This window comes from Streptopelia decaocto, assembly GCF_964273445.1.
Source record: "Streptopelia decaocto genome assembly, chromosome: 2".
Taxonomy (NCBI): Eukaryota; Metazoa; Chordata; class Aves; order Columbiformes; family Columbidae; genus Streptopelia; species Streptopelia decaocto.
In genome coordinates, this window is record NC_138655.1 from 124,740,649 (window position 1) to 124,762,225 (window position 21,577).

General features: G+C 38.2%; 1 protein-coding gene across 2 annotated transcripts; it reads right to left on the reverse strand.

Moving 5' to 3' along the window:
- Positions 1-194: 194 nt before the first annotated feature.
- Positions 195-17,965, reverse strand: RAB5A (RAB5A, member RAS oncogene family). Of its 2 annotated transcripts, none has more exons than XM_082046046.1 (6): positions 17,679-17,965; positions 10,930-11,180; positions 7,050-7,201; positions 5,896-6,018; positions 4,012-4,105; positions 195-1,065 (listed from the first exon to the last, which is right to left on the reverse strand). In XM_082046046.1, the coding sequence occupies exons 2-6, from the start codon at positions 11,090-11,092 to the stop codon at positions 950-952; spliced, it is 648 nt and encodes a 215-aa protein (XP_081902172.1). In that variant the 5' UTR covers positions 11,093-11,180; positions 17,679-17,965; the 3' UTR covers positions 195-949. The 2 variants fall into 2 exon arrangements, with proteins under 2 accessions (XP_081902172.1, XP_081902173.1); XM_082046047.1 differs by having other exon boundaries at positions 17,625-17,965.
- Between the last annotated feature and the right edge of the window lie 3,612 nt (positions 17,966-21,577).

Here is a 21,577-nt window from a genome sequence, read left to right on the forward strand (position 1 = left end):
TAAATATTACAGAAAGTATTAAACAAATGTAGACTACAATGCAGAGTACCTATTTACAGTACATTAATACCCAAATTTAAAATCAAGTTGGATGTACATAATCGTTAGTGCACTATTTTTTTTCCTTAGAGGAAAAAAACCCATAAAACTGTAATGGCCAGCAATGATCAAAACCAAGAAAGAAGTCACAGACACCGAGTTTGTTGTGGTTTTACTTGAAGAGCTCTTACAGTTTGTAGAGGGAAAAAAAATTTAAGTCATAAAGTTGAATTTACTGGGCTGTACCCTCTGAACAGATTAGAAATTAAGTTAAACTTGATTTATCACTAATTCCTTTAGATAACTAACTGGGTTGATACAATTTACATACAGTGTACCAACTAAAACTCCACTTTCCTGCAAGCACAGGGTTCTCAAAATTGTTAATGCAAGTATTATTCGTAATTAAATTATTAAACTATGGAATGTATAACTAAACAGTATATACCTGCAGAAACAACTGGTTGCATCAATACTGTGAATAAGTTTAAGTAATTTTTAGACCCTGTTTCTAAAAAAGTTTTAAAGCACAACTGAGAATTAAGAAAAGTCCCAATCCTATTTATTATAACAGTAATCAGTATTGAGGCTACAGGAACTGGCCAATTAGGTCCATGGAAAGTAGTTCTCCTACACCCCTAATGGCAAGTGATTTTTAAAACCTTTGAACTGAAGGAAGTTTATTCTGCTTCCATCTCCCCTCTACTACTGAAACATTACAGCCAGTGGTGGATACATGCATGTTAAAATTTTAGGTCAAAAGAAAACTCTGTATCATGAACTTGACTATTATTGTAAGTCTCTTCGCTGTTTGGAAGCTGTACTGGGCCAGGTTAAGCACTCCAATTCCATGGTTATTAACAGTTAGGAAGCAGAAGAATATTCAGAACAGTTTAAAGCAACTGATGTTTTAGTTACTACAACATTGACTCTTGGGTTGTTGCGTGGGTTCAGTAAGGTCTACTCCTCTTCCTCTGGCAGAGTTGGCTCCTGCACTCTGTGGTTCACTCTTGGGCAATTTTTTTGCTATAAAATCAATAAGAAAAAGAGTTAAAACTGAGTTCAAGTGCAAACAGTCAACATTTTATTACTCCATAAGCATATCAATATAATCACTATAAAATCTTATTTGATTCAGTGTGTTGGTAATAAAAGAAGTTAAGACACTTAACTACTTAATGATTAACTACCTTATCTATGATTGTCAAGAGTGAAATACATTAGTAACCTGAGCAGTACAATCTTTCTGCACAGTTATGCTATGCCAGCAGATGACAGCTCTTGTGGGAATTCACCTACGCAGAACGGGCTTTAAGATCACGATGTTAGTGCCAAAAAATACAGAAATAATGAAAAGGCACAAAACGGAGACAGAAATGGGCCTAACTACTGCCCATCTACCTAGGCAAAGTATTTGCATACAACACATAAAATGGCCCTCAGCACTAAAGCAAGTCTCTCCTCTTTTTTTTCAAGCTGCCTCTTCTCTCCAGCTCTTAATGAGTCAATTGACTCTGATAATTTCTTTGTTGTCCTTGTAGCTCCAGGGTAGCTCCTTGGTGACAAATGCTACTCTTCTGAGCAGCAGCTCCTCCTAGCTTTCTGTCCATCAGAAGATTGCTAAGTCCCACATAAAAAAAACTTCAGTGAGGCTGTCTTGCCTATATTAACAGGATCCAACAACCATCCCTGATCTACAGTTCAGCCGCATGCTTTGACTCCAAAGTAACTACTTTGGCCAGCTTTTTAAAGAACAACTTTCCCTAAAAGGAACAAAATGCAAGTATTACTACCAGAGCACCAGCACAGTATACACCAAGATGTGTTGCGGTGTTAGATAGCCCCAGGGTGCTAGGTAATCTCACATAGGCCCCCTTTCCCACAGAAGGCTGGACCAGATGATCTTTTGAGGCGCCTTCCAACTTGAGCTGTTCTACAATTCTGTGACAGAATCCAAGAGTTCATGTAGTACTAAGCTTTTGAGACAGCACAAAGGGACAAAGCACCAGTAGAAAAATGCCCTCGGAGCACCGGCATTTTGGATTCTAGATACATTCTGGAACTGTAAATTAACCTGAGTTTAATTGGAAGTTCCGAATGAGCTCTAAAGCAGCCAGTTTACAAGCAGTTGTAGCCTGCATCTCTCAGTTCTGTCCACGTGCTCATTTTTCATTTTCTCCCTTTTTTAAGGTTTACACATGGTCCTGAGAACTGAATCCATATTGCGCAAAAGGCTGTTTCAAATTCCATGCAATACTTGTATTCTCAAAATTTCTTTTCAGGGTCCGTTGCTACAGAGATCTTTTTCTCATGCACCGTTAAAAGCTAAATTTCACCCACTGATGTAAAAGAATTGACAACCAACCTTGAAGACAAAATACCCAGGTACTAATTGGGCATTAATTTCTCAAATTTACTTTGTATACTTCATTGAAATATGGACAGACAAGAATTATTGTTGAAATAAAAAAAAAAAAAATCAGATGTGGGGATTTTTCTTTTTTTTTAAAAAGATGCACACTGCACCTTTAAACAAAATTATTTTAAAATTTCACTAGAGCAGTGTAATTGAGCATTTCTGTATGATTAAATACAGGTCTATCTTGATCATTTATGAGAAAAATATACTTTCCATTCATACAGTTATGTTTTTTTCCCCAAGTATTTATAGTTAATATGAAGCAAGTACTTCTTATAAAGTGTTGCTATAGTGATGATTTAATTTGCATCTGCTGGAAGTTTGAACCACACCACAAATTACCTTCTGCTTTACTGACTTGAAAAGCAGATTAAGAGCTCTTCAGAAATATTTAGTTTTGATAGCAATGCCATTTTTCCACAAAAAGTGGGATACAGAGGTAACTGTAGTGCAAAATATGAAACAGATTCAATAAGGTTATTTGACACTATACATTATTATTCCCCAGTAGCAGAGCCACTAGTGTCATTAAGGTTATTACTAAATAGGCTGGTAACCAATCTAAAAATGCGTGCTTTCTTTTTCCTCCACTTTCAGTGTTTTATTGACAATGAAATACAATTTTTTGTCTAACAATGTAATTCAGAAAATTTCTTAGTAATTTATGTTGACTATTACATGTTAACATCTTTAGAGAAATGCCTAAGATTACGTTAGGGCTAAAAATATGTTAGTAAATTCACTTATCACATGAAGTATCCTTTACTTACACTTGGATACTGAATTTAAGCACACACATTGTTATCTTTGGCACAACTTTTGGATAGCTGCATTTGGAATTCGAACAAGTTTATCACAAATGTGTTATTAGGAAATATTTTGTTTAGAGTAAAATGAACACTTTTTTTTTTTAAGTAAATCCATTATTATTCTCCCATTTTGAAATATTTCCAGCTTCAATTACCACCATCTCAATAAAGGTACATTATTCCAGGCTCTGCACCTAAGGTAGCGCAGAATCCATTGAAAAAAAACGTATCATCAAAAGGCACAGATTTATACACTTACGTTCTTACACTGACTTGCTTAACAAATGCCAAGTATATCTTACAATCAAGAAAAGCTGTGTAAAGCTTTTAATTGTTACCTATAACGTTACCTACCACGTTACCTATAATTGTTACCTACCACGGAAAAAGCTTTTTTAATATAACAACTAAAGCTTAATTTTGCTTGAATTTGAAGCAGTACAAATTTTCATCATGGAGTCAAAACAGGTACACAGAACTTGCTGATAGAATTCAAAGGTAACTTAGCTTAGCTATTCCAAGTTAATCCAAGTGTTTTGGTACTTGACATAAAACCTGTGCAACTGTGCTTCAAGTAAGTTTATCTCACTTCTGAACATCAAAAAGGATATGAAAGTGCCTAAGGAAGTTTCAGCACCAGAAATGATTTAAGTGAAAAAAAAAGGTCCTGAGTTAGGAAGACTATGGTGGTACATATCTCATTAAAACAATTCCCTTAAATTCTCCATTTGTTCATAAACTCACCAATTGCCATGAATATTTCATTTACATTCATAGATGTTTTGGCAGAAGTCTCCATGAACAATAAGCTGTTGTCATCTGCATAAGCCTGTGCTTCCTGAAAGTTAAAATAAGAATGCATTACTTCGTTTAAAAAAAGCAAACAAACAACTAAACAATCAAAATCCAAAACACAATCTTTACACATTGTACTTTTATGGCTACCAAAGAACAATCTCTATACCATTTTGAAAGTTTGCTGGAACACTCATCTGACAATGTGTTATTCATCAGCTATGAAGAAGTTACAATTCCATCAAGCAGTTAAACATCCAGGAATGCAATCTTAAAAATCACTACTCATCTTAAAAAGATCCAGATGGAAAAATCTCAGGCAAAACTAAATAATAAATAAAAATATTTCTTAAAAAGACATCCCTGATCTGTGACAGCAAGAACAAATAATCTCCAGAAAGTCTATTATTACCCTGGAAAGAGGCAGTTTGTGATCTTGAATCTTTCAACCATTGAGGAAGATGGATCAGAACAGTTTCATTATCCTGAGATAAATTCACCAACAAATAAGTAGTATTTACTATCCTATCACATTATCTCAATTTTCAGTCTGAATTTTGATCTGAAATACACTATCTATAAAAAGTTTTCTAGTTTTGGCACTTCCTGTTAGTCAATTCATCTGAGAATCCCCACCTTCTTATGATTATGTAACTGCCTTTGCATTCAATAGGAAATCTGTAAAAAGCCAAACTACAGAACACCTGTGATGAAAAAAATCTACAGCATACTATATTCATTTGACTGACATCTGCTAAGATCTAGGTGACTATATCTGAAATATAACACTAACAAATAACCAGAAATCTAAAATGTGCTTTGCAAGGAAAAAGGATGTCAAACCTGCCAGAAGCCCACAAATCCACACAAACAAAAACCAAAAACATTTGAAAAATATTAAGATTGTAATTGTACGGATAAAAGGTAGTTCTACTGTGGTAATTAAATTTGATTAAGTTTTTGACTACACACGCTTATGTATTTTTTGTTAAATACCACCATTTTTCACAAGACACAAAGGTTTTCTGTCAAACAGCTTTATGTTATAGTTGACACAGAAGTACAAAATTAGAAAAGCAAGCTGTAGATTTCTGGCAGAAAAATACCTAAAACACTGTTAACCTTCATAATCTAACTCCTATAGTTACAAAAGGATTTACTATACACAGCAGTATCTCACTCAGTGACACCACATACAGGTTAAGTCTGTAAGAAAATTAATTACTAATACGATCTTAATTCAAATTCAATCAATCAAGAGTTTGCTGTAGGTTTTATTTGCTTCGAAAGCTATTTTCTGATTACTTGGTCAAACTTTCTAGAAGATAAAACACAGCAGCGCAAATCCATTAAACCAAAAAAGAATGCCATGAAAAACACAATTAAAACTTAAACACTGCTTTAACAGTATAGCCTATGCAAGTCCAGCACAAACAATCAGCTTTCAAAATTCTCCTGCTGACAAGTTAGAGAGAATGGTTTGCACCAAGAGTTACTACTATCTCATCCATTGAAGCTCTAGTTACTGGTAATTTTGGGTAGAAGACAGGGAGAGGTCACAGCAAAGAAAAGAATTCAATTAGCTTTAAAGATATGCAAATACATTAGTTATTCCTCAAAGTCAAACAATTATTCAAAAAAAGTCTATTGGTACATATCACTTGTACAGAAATAGATTTTTCAGCAGCATGTGTAATTTAGTCTCAGTTGACGTTTATATTTAACAGCATGACCTCTATAACAACCAGCTAGGTTATGCATATAAGCTCCTCCTACATTTATTTACTTTCTATTCCAAAATTGTTACTTTTATAACAGAAGTTATGTACATACCTGGAAATCCACAGCTCTTTTGTTAGCTAGATCAGCTTTGTTTCCTGCTAAAGCTATTACAATGTTAGGACTTGCTTGTCGCTGAAGTTCTTTGACCCAATTTTTCGCTCTGGCAAACGACTCCTGTTAATGATTGCAAAATGATGCAACTGAGTTTTATCATGCTTTTGTACTCACCTATTATCCCAATCTCTGTTATCTATACTTCAGGCAAAAGGCCAATGCAAGGCTGCTACCCTTGTCCAAAGGCACACTCCAACTTGCCAACTGAGTTTTTAAAATGAAACATTCCTACCTTAGTTCTCAAATGTGCTTAGTTGGGATAATGCTGAAAAAGTAAGTAAAGATAGGAAGATCTTTATGTAGACAAGGTAAGGAAAGAGAAGTGGCTCAGAGAAAAAAAAAAAAAAAGGGAATTTTAATTTCTCCTCTAGAAGAATAATATTTATGAGCAGCTATATTGAAATAGTCTCAAAACACTTTCTAATTACTGAGAACTGTTCATTATGGTACAGGGTTTCTGGGTTTTCGGGTCTTAAGTCTCATTTTATCAAAGAAAGTGGTGCTTATCTGATTTAAGTTAAAGAAAAAGAAATCAAATAATCTCAGGTTTTGGTCTCAATGGCTTGTGTCCTTTCCAGTCCTCACCTATAACTTGCAATAATACAATACTAAAATAATGTCCTTCACTATCAGAAATAAACTGTCATAAACAATGTGGTGAGCTTAACAGCTCTGTTCTGGTGAACTGATTTAAAGGTGGGTTTGAAACACTTCTACAATGGGATTTGCCCTTTTCTTTAAAACAAAACAAAACCAAAAAAACCCCACACCACACAACACCAACCAACCAAAAAAACCCAAACACCAAACCCCCCAAAAATGAGAAATGGTCTTTTGGCAAGAAAAGTTTACAGACACAATATAACATTACATAGCTAAATATGAAATAAGTAGCCTGATATAGTTGAAGATGTCCCTGCCCACAGCAGGAAGGGATTGGACTAAATGACTTTTAAAGTTCCATTCCAACCCAAACCATTCTACGAAATGCTGAATTGATTCACACAAGTTAGTCAGAAAAATCAAGGAAAGATCAATTCAGGACTGCTAGCTTCCAAATCCCCCTTGTGCCTCCTTAATACAGTACTTACCTCATTTGTAATGTCATATACCACTATAGCTGCTTGTGCTCCTCTGTAGTACATGGGTGCTAAACTGTGGTACCGCTCTTGCCCAGCTGTATCCCAAATCTCAAATTTTACCGTTGTATCGTCAAGACATACAGTCTGGGTCAGAAAAGCAGCTACAAAAGATATAGAGGTGCTGAAACCAGAAGTCTGCTTATACCTCTATATTAATATAAAATTATGTTCATAAAGATGCAAATATAATTTCTTTGAACAATTCCAGCCTATTATTAGAATATAGCAGGTTTGAAGCAAGCATTAGCTGGCAAACCATAACTCTGATCAACACAGAACAGTTAAACAGCCAGCCTTTCCTCAAGCTAAACACATAAGTAATAACTTTTTGCAATAGTGAATCTGAGTTAGTACAAGCCGTCTAGATACATTTAATCCTGCTTCAACAGACTATACAGAGTACCAGTTAACAGCATCCCATCATGCTATAATCCAACAGTTCAGATTTTTACAGTTCTACAAATTTACATCACTTGAATAGTAAGTGAAAGCTTTGATTTTCAGCTCCTGACAGCTCCACCTTAGCTAATGGGTATGGAAGAAAGAACCACTTCTCAAAGTTCTTGTTCTTATAGCAGCCATGCTTTTGACTTTGCAAGCAATAACCAGAATTTCAGCATAATTTTGACAGCCTGCAGTTTCAGGGGAAATGGCATCCACCACCACTACAGCTCAATGCATGACCATAAATAATGGTCTTATAACTACAGAAAACAGCAAGTAACTTATTCCAAGTCTTCAAACAGTTAATGCTAATAAATATTGTCCATTCAGGTAATGGTAGGTATTAGAAATAAAGAGGTGAGTACCCAGACAATATAGAAACACATATTACAAAAGTGAGCTAGAATTTCAAGAATTTATTGGGGTAAAAACCAGGAACAACAAGACAAAAACCAAACAAAACCAAACAACCAAACCAAAAAACCCCAAACCAACAACAAAACACCAAACAAAAAAACCCAAACCAACAACCAACCACCAAAACCCAAAGCCACACACACCCCACAAAAAAAAACACCAAAGCACTAAAAACCAAGATTTCCTTCTACTGAGTTCTCCTAACCCTTTGAGTTTTAACTCCGCCATCTATTCTACCTTAGCTTTTGAAGTTTAAAAATAAGCACACAATGATTACAGTTGTCTAACAAGCTGTCTTGATTACCTGCTTTATAGTCATGTTGTTTGCCCACTTATAATGTATACACAGCAGAAAACAACAATTCCAAGAATTTAGAAGAAAGCTTGAGCAATCCAGCATAAATGCTTGCAGTTGTTTTTCCAGTCATGACAGACATTCAGTGAAATACTGTGGACTTGCTTGCCCTTGCTCCTTCCACAAACAACAACAAAAAAATTAAGACCTTCTGCTTGCTGAAATGCTGAATGAAACCCCCTACTTGGCTGAACTGGGGACTCTCATCACTAAGCACACTGACAGATTGTGACTGATTTAAATCAAATGTCTGAAGAGGCAATGACCCATAACCCTTGCATACCTGAGATGTCACCCTGTTCCACATACTCCATGCACAGCTTATGAATCATTCCAAGAGTGCTGCAACTTCCAACTCATTACAGTAAACCAAAAGCAAGTCAATCTTGCTTTATAAAGGACACTGTAACTAACATATAGAAGCTGACTAGTTAAGTGGTCAGGTGTTCCTGCTTCAGGGGTATTAGCATCCATCACAGATGAGCAGGCAGGTTGGAGAAGGTAAAGGCTTTGATGTTCCAATGTTAAATCACCATTAATCTCTCTAAATGCTAAGTATCCAAGCACTGGCAAAACAGGCTTCTTTTGGTAGCTCCCTAAGCAGCCCAGAACCAAAATAAAAGAGAAAAAAACCTGCTATGTACAACCTGCATCAGACTAAGGATTTCCTCGTCAGAACCAGCTCAGTATTATATTTCTCCAAGGCAGAAAAAAGATGTTAAACAAGTGAAATTTGAAGTTCTCACAGACATTATTCTCCTAGATGGAAGAATGTATCTACACTCCATAAACAAAGGGATGCACTCAGGAAGATAACTAAAACATAGGTTTTATTCAATGATATCCTCTTGGTTTTTTGAAAGGAGCATTTCAACCACCACAAAATGCCAGCTTATTTCTGCAAACAAGGTAACTTTCTTCTGTCTTGCAAGGCTATAGTAAATTGACTATTAATCAGCTGTGCTAATTATCTGAAAGCCTATTAACAGTCATACTTTTGTCTTAAGCAACTAACAGGCACTGCTACACTAGTCTGGAGTGGCAAAAACACACCATCACCATCCAACTTGTCTGCCTTTAACTGCACACTCTTTCAAGTGTTTTTATTCAGATTCACAATGCACATAAGCCTCTCTGTTAACATTCTGCATACAAAGAAAATTATGCTTTAGGTAACTACAAGCTACAGAGTTAGACAGCCTTCTATATAGATATCTTTTTCTGAATCTCCACATTGCTGCATTTAGCATCTCTCAGCTGTATTATATGGCATTACCTTGTTTCTATTTTATATAGAAGAGATGCAAGTTAATAAAGAGATTACACTAAACTCTGTATATCTGAACTTGAACTTAAGCTTTGCTTAAACTTTGTATAGATTTTAAACAGCGTAACAGGATTTGGGTTTTCCTTAGTTCTACCTGGACACTAAAACAAGAAAAAAAAAAAAAAAGGAGGTTGAATGAATTGGAGATCATCAAAACTGAACAACGCATTTCACTTAATTTTAATAGGCTTGGGTGTTGTGTGGTTTGTTTGTTCTTTTAATTGAAAACCACACTGATATTGGGAAGCTGATTCACTATAGATGTTTTCAGAATGCTTTCCATATCACCACATAGCTGTAGGAGATAACAGGGAAACCTTTCACACTAACACCTATCCTAAAGCCACTATAAAATGCACAAAGCCAAAAGCGAGCATTAGTAAGACTGTTAAAGGAGGAAAAAAGTGGTTCTCCATTTATGCTGGCAGATAGACAAAATAAATCCATGTAACAGCTAGCAATAGGGTAAAAAAATGACTCAATGAAATTCAATCTGTATTTATTTTTCTAAGCTTTGTAGACTTTTTTTGCATTTCAACAACTATCCATCTATAGAGAGACACACCACTGAAAGAGCGTCACATAAATATTACAACGAAACAGACTGATTCATGCAAGCAGCAACAGGGACTACTAGAGAATATTTATCAGTCCATAAAATCCAGATTTTGTTTAAGTGTGTATGCTGTTAGGTAGTTTTAGGATAATTTTAAATTTATCCAAGGAGGAATACAGCTCAAAGCACAAAAAACTTCAACATAAAATATGACAGAGGAAATCTGCTGGATAGGGAGCATAAAAATCTGTTCAAACTGTAAAACCAGCACATTATATTATGTGATTACTAACAAAAAAAAGGAATATCAAGGAATGCAGTAAGTTCTCCCAAACCAAAACCAGGATGCAAAAATGACAACACAATTTTTTTGGAAGATGCAGCACTCTGTTCATAGAAAGCAAGTTCTTAATTCTTATTAAGCAGTTGTTTCATGCATTAAGCATACAGAACAATTAAAACAACCACAGATCAACCCACAAACAATATGTAAAATAAAGCCCAGTTTTCAAAACTATGCAGTTCAAGGATGCATTTGCTTTTTCTACTTGACATGGATGCTTGCTACTGCCTTGTGCCAACTACAACTTTTAGCTTAGAAAGTTATAGTTCTCAGATTTGATTCTTGCTGTCAATGACTCATTCTAGAAGTTCCATTACATTCAAGGTTGTCACGGGCAAGGACAATATAAACTCAAAGTAAAACAAATCAACAGGAAAACTTTCTTACCTCCAATCGTACTTTCTTGAAACTCATGAAACTGTCCTTTTACAAAACGAAGCACCAAACTAGATTTTCCAACTGCAGACTCTCCTAAAAGTACTAGTTTGAACTGGCAAATTTTATTTCCAGCATTTGGCCCATTGGGTCTTGTTGCTCCTCGATTAGCCATGCCCAAATTAGAAAGAAGTCCTTTGTTTCACGCTCTCGAAAACAAGTTCCAGGATTCAGATCTCAGTCGTGCCTCTGCCAGTAACAACCTGTTTATGAAAAGACAATGGACAGTATTAGCTTTACAAACCAAGTTAAAAAAATCTAATTCACCCATGCAACATGGATTATATATAACTTGTCCTAATATTTATTGAAGTCAACAGTCCAGAGCACAGCCAAGATCACTGTTAAGATGTCAGCTACAGACAAAATCAGTGACAAATGAACCAGTTATCTTCTTCAATACCTAGTCCTCCCATTAAAGCTTCAAATTAGGACATTAATACCCAATAATGTTTCTTCTTCCAAGACTTCAGGCTCTTCTTTCTTAACATATCAAGGCTGAAGTATAACAGACAGTCTGTGATTCTGTCACATTATTAGTAAAAAATCACATGACAAGAAATAGTATTTTTTTCTCATAGTTTTGCTAATGTTAAGCAATATTCTGAAGTCAGCATCACTAAAGTGTGCTAAAAAATTGAGCAAATAGTGAAAACTCAATCACCACATCAAGTTCTTTGCAAGTATCAATTAAATTCTATCATGTATATCAAATGCAATTTCCTTAAATAAAAGTATAGAAGATCTTGACACACAAATCACTAATACCTTCTCTAGCTGACAACTTTCCTTTGAGAAGCAAAAATACAAAGCATTCTATATGTACAAAAATGGATTTTCTTGACCACTAACAATTCCGGATGAGTTTGTGCAAGCCACCAGAGAATTATATTTTCACTTGGTTTGTTCAGCCTGGAGAAGATGAGGCTAAGGGGAGACCTCATTGCAGTCTACAGCTTCCTCACAAGGAGAGGAGGAAGGGTAGGCACCGAACTCTTCTCTTCAGTGACCAATGACAGAACCCAAGGGAATGGCAGGAAGATGTGACAGGGGAGGTTTAGGATGGATGTTAGGAAAAGGTTCCTCACCCAGAGGGTGGTGGAGCACTGGAACAGGCTCCCCAGGGAGGCAGTCACAGCCCCAAGCCTGACAGTGTTTAAGAAGAGACCGGACAATGCCCTCAGACACATGGTGTGAACTGTGAAGTTGTCCTACGCAGGGACAGAAGTTGGACTCAATGATCCTTGTGAGTCCCTTCCAACTCAGGACATTCTATGATTATGATAAATTGATATTTCCAATACCAACACGTCCTAGCAGATAAATATTAACAATAGAGATCTCTATTAAGAACAAGTATGAACAGTGTATTCCTTAGTCTACCTACTTTTCTTTTTAACTCCTTAAAAACCAAAATGAAACAAAAATCACATTATTTATTCATGTGGAGAGGGAAGCCTTTACCTCCACTGGTATCACTTCTGAGCCTAAAATTTATGTTCTTACACACTTAGCAGTAGAGATTAAATCTTTCTTGCAGGTAGGTATTTCTGTTATGAAAGACCAGCATCACAACTTTCTGTATTCTCCTTCCTCCGACTTCCCAAAATAAAATTCCCAGTGAGCCCATAGGAAACACCTCTAAGCGACAGTCAGCTCTCAGTGAGAAAAAACATCCGCTTCTGTATTTCTGATAAATAAAAACCAAACCAGCCTATAACTTTACCCTTGTTGATTATTTTCCACAAAAGCTGTATCCCCAACAAGTGTGCACAATTCAAGAACCTAGGATGCAAGCAAGTTACTTTAGAGCACATTCACCTGATGCAGAAAATGGTTTTAATGCACATATTGCAAAGAGGTAAGCTACTACTTTAAAATGACTTCTTGGTCTTCCTTCCACATGGTAAAGCAACTACATTTTAAAACTAAGCAGTAGCCTTTAGTCATTTTCCCACTTCAAACCACTTTGCACGTGTATCAGGCACTTGAGCATTTCAGTTCGCTACACACCTAACTCAGACACTAAGCTTTCATACTCCTTTCTACCTCTACTGTTTGTAAACCTAACACAAGTAATGAAGAATTTTCTTTTCTGGAAAGTGCTTCCAGCACTCCAGCAGAATCCCATCCTCCACTAAGATACGCCCCTACAAACTAATTTCCATGCATAAGAAAGAAATCTTTGCATTATTTCTTTACCAACATAACAGTTGGGTAAAAAAAAAAAAGGTACTTTATCAGTCACTGTAAACAGAACGTGAATATAGGTCTTAGAAAAAAAATATTTTCAACATCTTAACACACGTATTTGCTTATGTTGCTCCATTTCCAATACCTCTCAAAATAATTTAGCTGTTTTCAGGTAGGATATTCCAATACTGTGTTCATCCCTGTCTGTCCTGAGTTTGTGTCCCATTTTACTATTATGATATTCTTAAAACAATATATTTTTTTATTTGCACAACATGATCTAATAAATATCTAATTTTAGATTTATGTTCTTACAAACATGTGAAAGTGTATCATGGTGAAAGAACATTTCTATGAAGCAAAAAAGCCCCTGCATATCCCACCACCCTTATTATGAATACTATGATAACTACATATTAGAGTTATTAATTTTGGTTGAATATTTTAGAATACAGGAATGGATCCAGTTATTGTAAAAATACCAGACCTTTCATCCTTACAGCATAAACCAATTCATGTGCAGCTGGTGTACTGGTTCTCAGGCAAGACTCCTCCCCTGCTACCTGTGCTGCTGAAATACACTACAGAAGTTATGGAGCAATTGGGATAAAAATGGATCAGTGACAACTGTTAATCTTTCCTAATTATACTACAAGCAAGAAAGCAGCAAGGCATAGCCAAAATACAGGTAGCTCAGAATACCGTTATGCATTAGTTTATCTTTTTCTTTAGAAATGCAATGAAGGCAATCAAGTTATTTCTTCTTCACAATAAAAGACATCTGTTTGCTGTAGCATTCTAGTGAAAATCCCTTTAATCTTAACTCATCCCATGTTTTTCTAGACTCTGCAGCATTATTAAAGACATAAGGGCTACATCCAATGACCGTGTACGTTAGTCCTCTTTGGAGCAAGTGATTCTAGATGACACACAGTGAGGAAATAAATCCACCGCACTGGTAACTTGCTATGACTACATTTTTGCTTACTGTCTTCCATATTGAGAACAAAAGGAGGCACAACAGAAAAACAGGTAAGATTGATCTAACTCTAATCATATCTATTTGTTGCAACTAGCCATTTACAGCTTTTAGTTTTCAGATTAATGTCACTTCCAAAACCCCTTGCAAAACTCCTTTAGGACTCAAAGCCGAAACAGATTGTCAAGAAAAATACCTAATTCAATTTTTAGAGATGTCCAAGCTACAGAAGCTGTAGTTATTAGAGAACTTCAAAGTTTACACCCTTACAACACCTCTCTCCCCTTACCAAAAAACATTCTAAAGACTCAGACACCATGTACAAAAATAACCAGCAGTCAAGCTGATAAGAAATCACACTACCTGTGAGGAAGGCCATCAAGTCCTGGAAACACCCTGCAGACATCATTCATTCAATAGTCACATTTATATATCTAATAACTTAATAATAAAACATACTACAGTCATACCACCCGTTTTTTAACAGCTCAGGATTAAAAACAAAAACACACACACACCCACAACCCCCTCGCCCCCAAGACTCAAAACCTGATAGAGCGCATCCAGATGACTTGGATATATTAAAACAAGTCACTAACACCTTCTATAAGTGTATATGGAAATCATAATCTCTTGAAGTTTCAGATTGTATTGAAACTGTTCAGTAAGCTCACAACATGGCAGCATACAGACATGAAACACAAGCGAAGAAATTTATTAATCAGAAGAGAAGCAGTACTACAGTTTAATGTAGCCATTACAGAATGGGTTTGGCCTGTTTTTTTAGATTTGTGTGCTGAACACAGAACTTCACAAGGATTTAAAAGTATCTTTCAATGCTACAGATCCCATGCACACTACAAACTAAGTCACATTCATCCTCCAGTTCCCTAAGTAATCTGTAAAACACTAGCTTTGAGGGTCAAAAAAAAAAAAAAAACCAAACACACCACCACACAAAAGAGGAATACTACACTCAGTACCCTACACACTCTGCAAATTCAAGTCTTTTTTGACAAATCACTTGCAAGATAACTTTGAAGACTCACTTGAAGGGCTTAGCAGCCCTATCTATTTCTTACTCTTAGCTTTGGTGAAAATCTCCAGGAAAAGGTCCACTAATGTGCTCCCCCCGTCCCCCATTTTTGTATGCTAATTAAAATTTGGAATCTATTGATATCTTTGGAACATGTGAAGAAAGAAAACCTTGAAAAGACATTTTCATTCATCTACACAAAAGCAAGTATGCAGTTGTTTGACTAGAACCCAGCTCTTAAACAGATATATTTGGAAATTATTTAAGGGAATTACAGATATAAAAAAACTGCTGAGGAAAATACTATGGAATTTTCTTAGATGGATGGCAAGATTTTCTTTAACGGAGTTTAATATGGGAACTCCAGCATATATTAAAAAGCGAGACCCATTTTGCAGTCTTGGGCTCTACAAATACATAGGTCCTTCTGGTAAGTAGGAACTCTTCTCTCTTCTCATGAACATCCCCCAAATGGACAGCAGCTCCATGGTGAAATGCCAGAACAAAGTTTGGAGCATATTATTAAGGAAGTACTCCAGTTAATCCCACCAAGTACTTTAGCAGATGCTGGGTATTCTCAGCACTTAAGATGAGAAATTTATATGCTGCTATATAGTCTTTGTTAGTAGTGAGTTTTATTTATGAAAGAGAAGAGTCACAAGTATTTTAATAGATGACCACACAAATTTTATTACATTTCAGTCTGCATACAAAATAGCAACAGTCCCATCCAATACCTACAAACTCCCAATTTAATGGCATAATTCATAGGTGTGTAAGTGTTCAGAGCAGTGCCTGTTTTAAACTACAAGAAAGTTAACACAGACATATCAAAATAACAAACACTACTGACAAAAACCCACCTACTAAAGAGATTAAGACATCTAACACTGTTACTACAATGAATGTGATTAAGTGCATTATCAAATACAAAGACCACAACACAAACTCAAGATACATTTAACACTGGAACATTCTGCCGCTTTTATATTTCAGAGCAAATGACAGTGTTTCTTACCATGAACACACTGTTGTAGTATTTTCTATTAAACTTTTTCACACTTCATGAACAGTGACCCATCATACAATGGTGAGGTTGCAACCACTATCTACTTTAATTTTTTTACACTGCACTATCTTAAATGTTCTAAAAAGAAGTATCTAAAAAACCTTTCTTGTTATTCCCTTCCAGGTTTGGCAGGGTTAGTGTGACATCTTACTGCAGTATTCGAGACCGTGATACATACAACTATCAAAATCCTTGTCACATATAAGACAGTTTATATTGAAACAAAATGACACAGTAAGTTTAACGAGTCAACACAGTCACTGCAAAAAAATTATAGCCTTCCAATTAAAGATAATAACCATCTCATAAGCTCACATGAATGATGTATACTACCAATTGCTTTCAGATAAACTGGTTTATCATGCAGGAAATGTAAGTAATGATGAATGTACTACCACTGTGTCCAGCCATCCCACTTGAGCCAACATCTACCTTTTTCCTGACATTTCTTGTTACAGAATAACAATACCAACATGCAATCTAGCCTGCTTGAAACTCTGAAAAGTCACTACCAAACTGAAAAAAAAAACCCAAATATGACATGCTTTTTACTTAGTTTGAATGTTATGTGGAAGAAGCTGATTAACTTCAGCTGCTTAATTAGCTGTTCAGCCTCTCTTTTCCATTCCCAGACTCTAAAAGAGGCATAAGGTAGGGGAAAAAAAAATGTAAAAACCAACAAAAAAGCTGAGAGAATAACCTTTCATGGTCCTGTTGTTAGGAACATTTTGATAGTTCTTACACAACTCAGCCTTCCTCCAAAACATAAGAGGGCATAGGTTTGCTCCTCCACTGTACTCCAGCTTTATGTCTAGCTCTAACTAAGAGTATACCCAGTGCACTAGGCCTGTCGTGATATCGCAGATGGCGACGTGTTGTCTGAGCACTTCTCGCCGTATTCACCGTCCTCCCCCACCAGCCGCAAGTGAAAGGGAAAGCGAGAGACCTATCTCCCAATCTCTCCTACCATCTCTCACAAGCAACTTGAAGGGACAACCCTGTCCTTGTAACTGGACACAGACAGTGATAACGCACTACAGGAGAGCCCGCAAGCAGGGGAGGATCCCCGCTCTCTCCTACTCGCTGGAGCCCCGGGCCCAGCCCTCCAACCCCCGCCGCCGCCACCACGGCCGCCACCACCTCCCCTCCCCCGCGGCTCCCTTCCAGGCACAGGAATAAGGGGAAGTGAGAAAATCGGGGGCGCCATTTTGAGACGGAAAGGGAGAGACCAGCCTCTCCTCCCCGCACGGCGGGCTGCCCACCTCAGCAGCTCGCACCGAGGCCCGGGCTTCCCGCAGGGCCCGGCGGCGGCTCCCGGGGAGGCGGCGGCCGGCAGAAGCCCGAACAACAGACGCCCCCCTCCCACACACCTGGAGACCCGCCGTCCCGCGAGCGCAGCCCCTCACCCGCCACCGCCCCCTCACCTGGCCGGGCCGCAGCGGCCGTGAGCGGGAGAGGGGGAGGACGCGGAGCCGGGGGAAGCGGGCGGCGGCGCAGCGGCGTCTGTCCGTCCGGCGGGGCTGGCGGGCGAGCCGGGGCAGGGCGGGCGGAGGAGGGGGAGGGGAGGCGGCTCAGCCCGGCGGGGCGCGGGAGGGGGGTGGGGGCGGGGGCGCAGCGCGTGCCTCACCCAGCCCCGCCGCCGAGACTTCCGCCGCCTCGGCCCTGACCAAAACACACACTCACACACACGCACTTCCGCCGCCCGCCTCCACGTCACGGCCCGCACGCGGCATGCGCTTCCGGTTCGCCCGCCCATCACGTGGTCCCGTTTCTTTCCCACCTTTTTCTCCTTCCTCGTTTTGTTTCCTCTTCCCCCCGCCCTGCCGCGCCGTCGCTGCGGAGCTGGCCTGTCAGCAGGGTGGCAGCTCCGTCCGTTTGATCCGCAGGGGGTCCCGTGCCCCCTGATTCTCCTCAGCGCCAAGGAGAAGAGTCTCTGGGAGCCGCCACGCATCTGGCCCCGTCCCCCAGGGACCGCGGGTGCAGGGCAGCCTGAGGAGGCCTCCAAGGTGCCAGGGGTGGGAGCTGGGTATCACACAGAACCACAGAATGGTTGGGTTAGAAGTGACCTCTGGAGATTATCTAGTCCAACCCATCTGCTAAAGCAGGTTCACCCACAGCAGATCACACAGGAATGTGTCCAGGCAGGTTTTAAATGTCTCCAGAGAAGGAGACTCCACAAGCTCTCTGGGCAGCCTGTTCCAGTGCTCTGGCACCCTCAGAGTAAAGAAGTTTCTCCTCCTACTCAGATGGAACCTCCTGTGCTTCAGTCTGTGCCCATTGCCCCGCATCCTGTTGTTGGGCATCACTGAAAGGACTCTGGTCCCATCCTCTTGACATCCACCGTTGAGATATTTATAAATATTGCTGAGATCCCCGCTAAGCCTTCTCTTCTCTAGGCTGAACAGACCCAGCTCTCTCAGTCCTTCTTAGCCCACCACTGGACTCCCAGTAATTCTTTGTCCTTCTTAAACTGGGGAGCCCAGAGTTAGCCTGTAGTTTCCTGGGTTGTCCTTCTTGCCCTTTTTGAAGACTGGAGTGACATCCAGAAAAGCCACGGTTTAATGGTTAATGGTTTTAACTAGTTCCCAAAGCTATGAGTCAATTGAATTGAAAGAAGGAACTACACTGGAAAATATGAGTTACAATTGGGAATTTACCTAACTTTTTTAAAAAATAAACAACCATTGTTAAAGCCTTAGAGATAGACTCATTTTTGGAAGAATACTGAAACTTAAGAGAACAGATTGCTAACACAGAACAAGTCGTGATGGCTTAGTAGGTGGATACAATCTGACTTAGTACATGGAAATATTAACACACCTTACTCTAGAGATTGTTGGACAAGCATCATTGATTTTCTGTATTGCTGGTGTATTTTGTGAAGCCTCTGTAGTCCTGTGTGCCTTTTTATATCTATAGGTGAGAAAGAATAAAATAGTAATAATTTGGGGATGGCCTTTAAGAATGGTTAAAAGACTGGAAAAAAACTTACCTCACAGTGGAAGATGTGAAGACCTGCTGACCTTGTAAGGAACCCTTGATCACAGGCTAAGTGGACTGTATAGGAATCAAACCTGTAATGATAAGTATTTCTTCAGTCTATCAGATTTAACAAGATCTAATAGCTGGCATTTGAAGGAAATAAAAACCAGAACTGGCAAGACATTTAATAAGTTTATCAATAATGATATTTAATCATTGGTACAATTTAATGAAGATTGTTTAGATACTCCGTCACTGGAAATATTGAATCAAGATTCGATGTTGATGTCTTCTCAAAATATGCTTTAGTTTAGCCACATTTATTTAATTGAACCAAAATTAAGTTAGGTAAAGCCTATGGCCAACATTATACTAGGGCTGAGGCTCCACTATTTCATTCATTCATAAAATATATGACTTTACCATTAGTTGTTCAGTCCTCTTGCCAGGGCAGGCTTAACTTCTCCTGGTTTTGCTGCTACTTTAGAAATATGCTGAGGAAAAAAAAAAAAAGGTATAATCAATCATGTCACAGTATTTTTTTTTAATCATCTCCACTATGTAGTGCTGCTTTAGAAATATCTTGCTTCTTGTGAAATATTATAGCTGATGGCCATGTAGGATGAGAAGGAAATCAACAAATCTCATATTTGGCTGATTTGGTGGTTTGGGGGGGGGTTGTTGTTTGCTTTTTTTTGTTTGTGGTTTTGTTTGTTTGGGGGGGGTGGTTTTGTTTTTTGTGTCTTTTTGTTTTGTTTGTTTCGGAGGCTTTTTGGTGTTTTTGTTTGTTTGTGATTTTTCCTTTCATTCTCTTTTTTTTTTTTTTTTTCCCTTCCCTAGTATGGACATTTCAATGCTTTAAAAATTATTGAAGTGAATGGAATAAAACCAGACTTTTCTTTTCATCTTCTTCAATTCTTCTTTTCCATGTACTTTTCCATTGTTAGCAGATTGGTCTCAGAGTAATAATTTCACCATTCTGCTTTACTAAGTAAAAGTTAATCACTTACATAAATGGTTTTTGTAAGGCCAATATGTAATTTTTAAAAAGTGAAAAAGACTTTGAGTTCACCAGTGATGTAGAATGCCAGACTAGCTCCAGAGAAATGTGTTTGAAAATATGTGAGTTTTCTGAGCTGTAAGCTTGTTGAAGCTTACCGTAAAGACTGTTTTTTAGAATATTTGTAGAAGTTGCCCCTTAAATCAGGTAATACTGCCCTAATGTACTGTTTATTTGCCACAACCTTCTGACTGGTTTCAGTATGTTCAATTAGACTATAGGATTTGCTGACCAAAACATCAAAATTCTGATAAGCAGAAGTTTTTTAGTTTATAAATTATCAGCATATATCCAAGCACCATCCAGCATCCAACTAACCTGCAGCTGCTTCCTTGCTCACCTCCCTGCAATGAGATAGAGAACAGAATACGAAGAACAAAAGCGAGAAAACTTGTGGGTCAAGATAAAGACAGTTTAATAGATGAAGGAAAGAGGTGAGGGGGAAAGGCCATATGAAGGAAATCACTCACCAGCCCCGCCCCCCCCAACAGACCAGTGTCCAACCAGTCTCCAAGCAGCAGCTGTCTTGGAAGCCAGCTTCTTCTTCCTCTACCTGCAATTTTTATTGCTGAGCATGATGCTATGGGATATAGAATATGCCTTTGATCAATTTGGGTCAGCTGTCCTAGCTGTGTTCCCCTCACAAGTTTTTTTCCCACCCTGAGAGTCCCCCCTGCGTGGGGATGATGACAAAGTGAGGAGAAAGATAAAGCCTTGACCCTATGCAAGGACTGTTCAGCAGCAGCTGAAGTATTGCCATGTTATCAACAAAGCACAAATAGTCACACATCCAAAACACAACACCATAGAGGCTGCTGTGAGGAAAATTAACTCCATGCCAGCCAGACCCAATACATACACAAACAGTTCTGGGTGAAAAAAATAAAATACTGTGCTGTGAATCTTTAGAATTACTTGAAGTTAAATTTAGAGATTAAATCCTCATGTCACATGTGGCATTTCATGTTTTACTTAATCTACTGAAATGAAGAGCCACTAATGGAAGCTATGATCCTTGTCCATTTCTGTTTCCAGCTGCAACCTTATACCTCTTGAGTACGTTGTGAGTTGGGTACGTTGTACGTTGAGTACAGCTGCAGAGTTTGATCAACTACTGTTGTAATGCAAAAATTATTCACCAAAAGACATAGTTTGGCTCAGCTGACTGAACCAACTCATCTGTGGCTGCAGATTCACTAGATCTGGTGCAGATAAGAGTAAAGGAGCATGAGTTCAGAGCAGACAAAGAGCCAAGAACCACTTTTTTGGCAGTAAAATTTG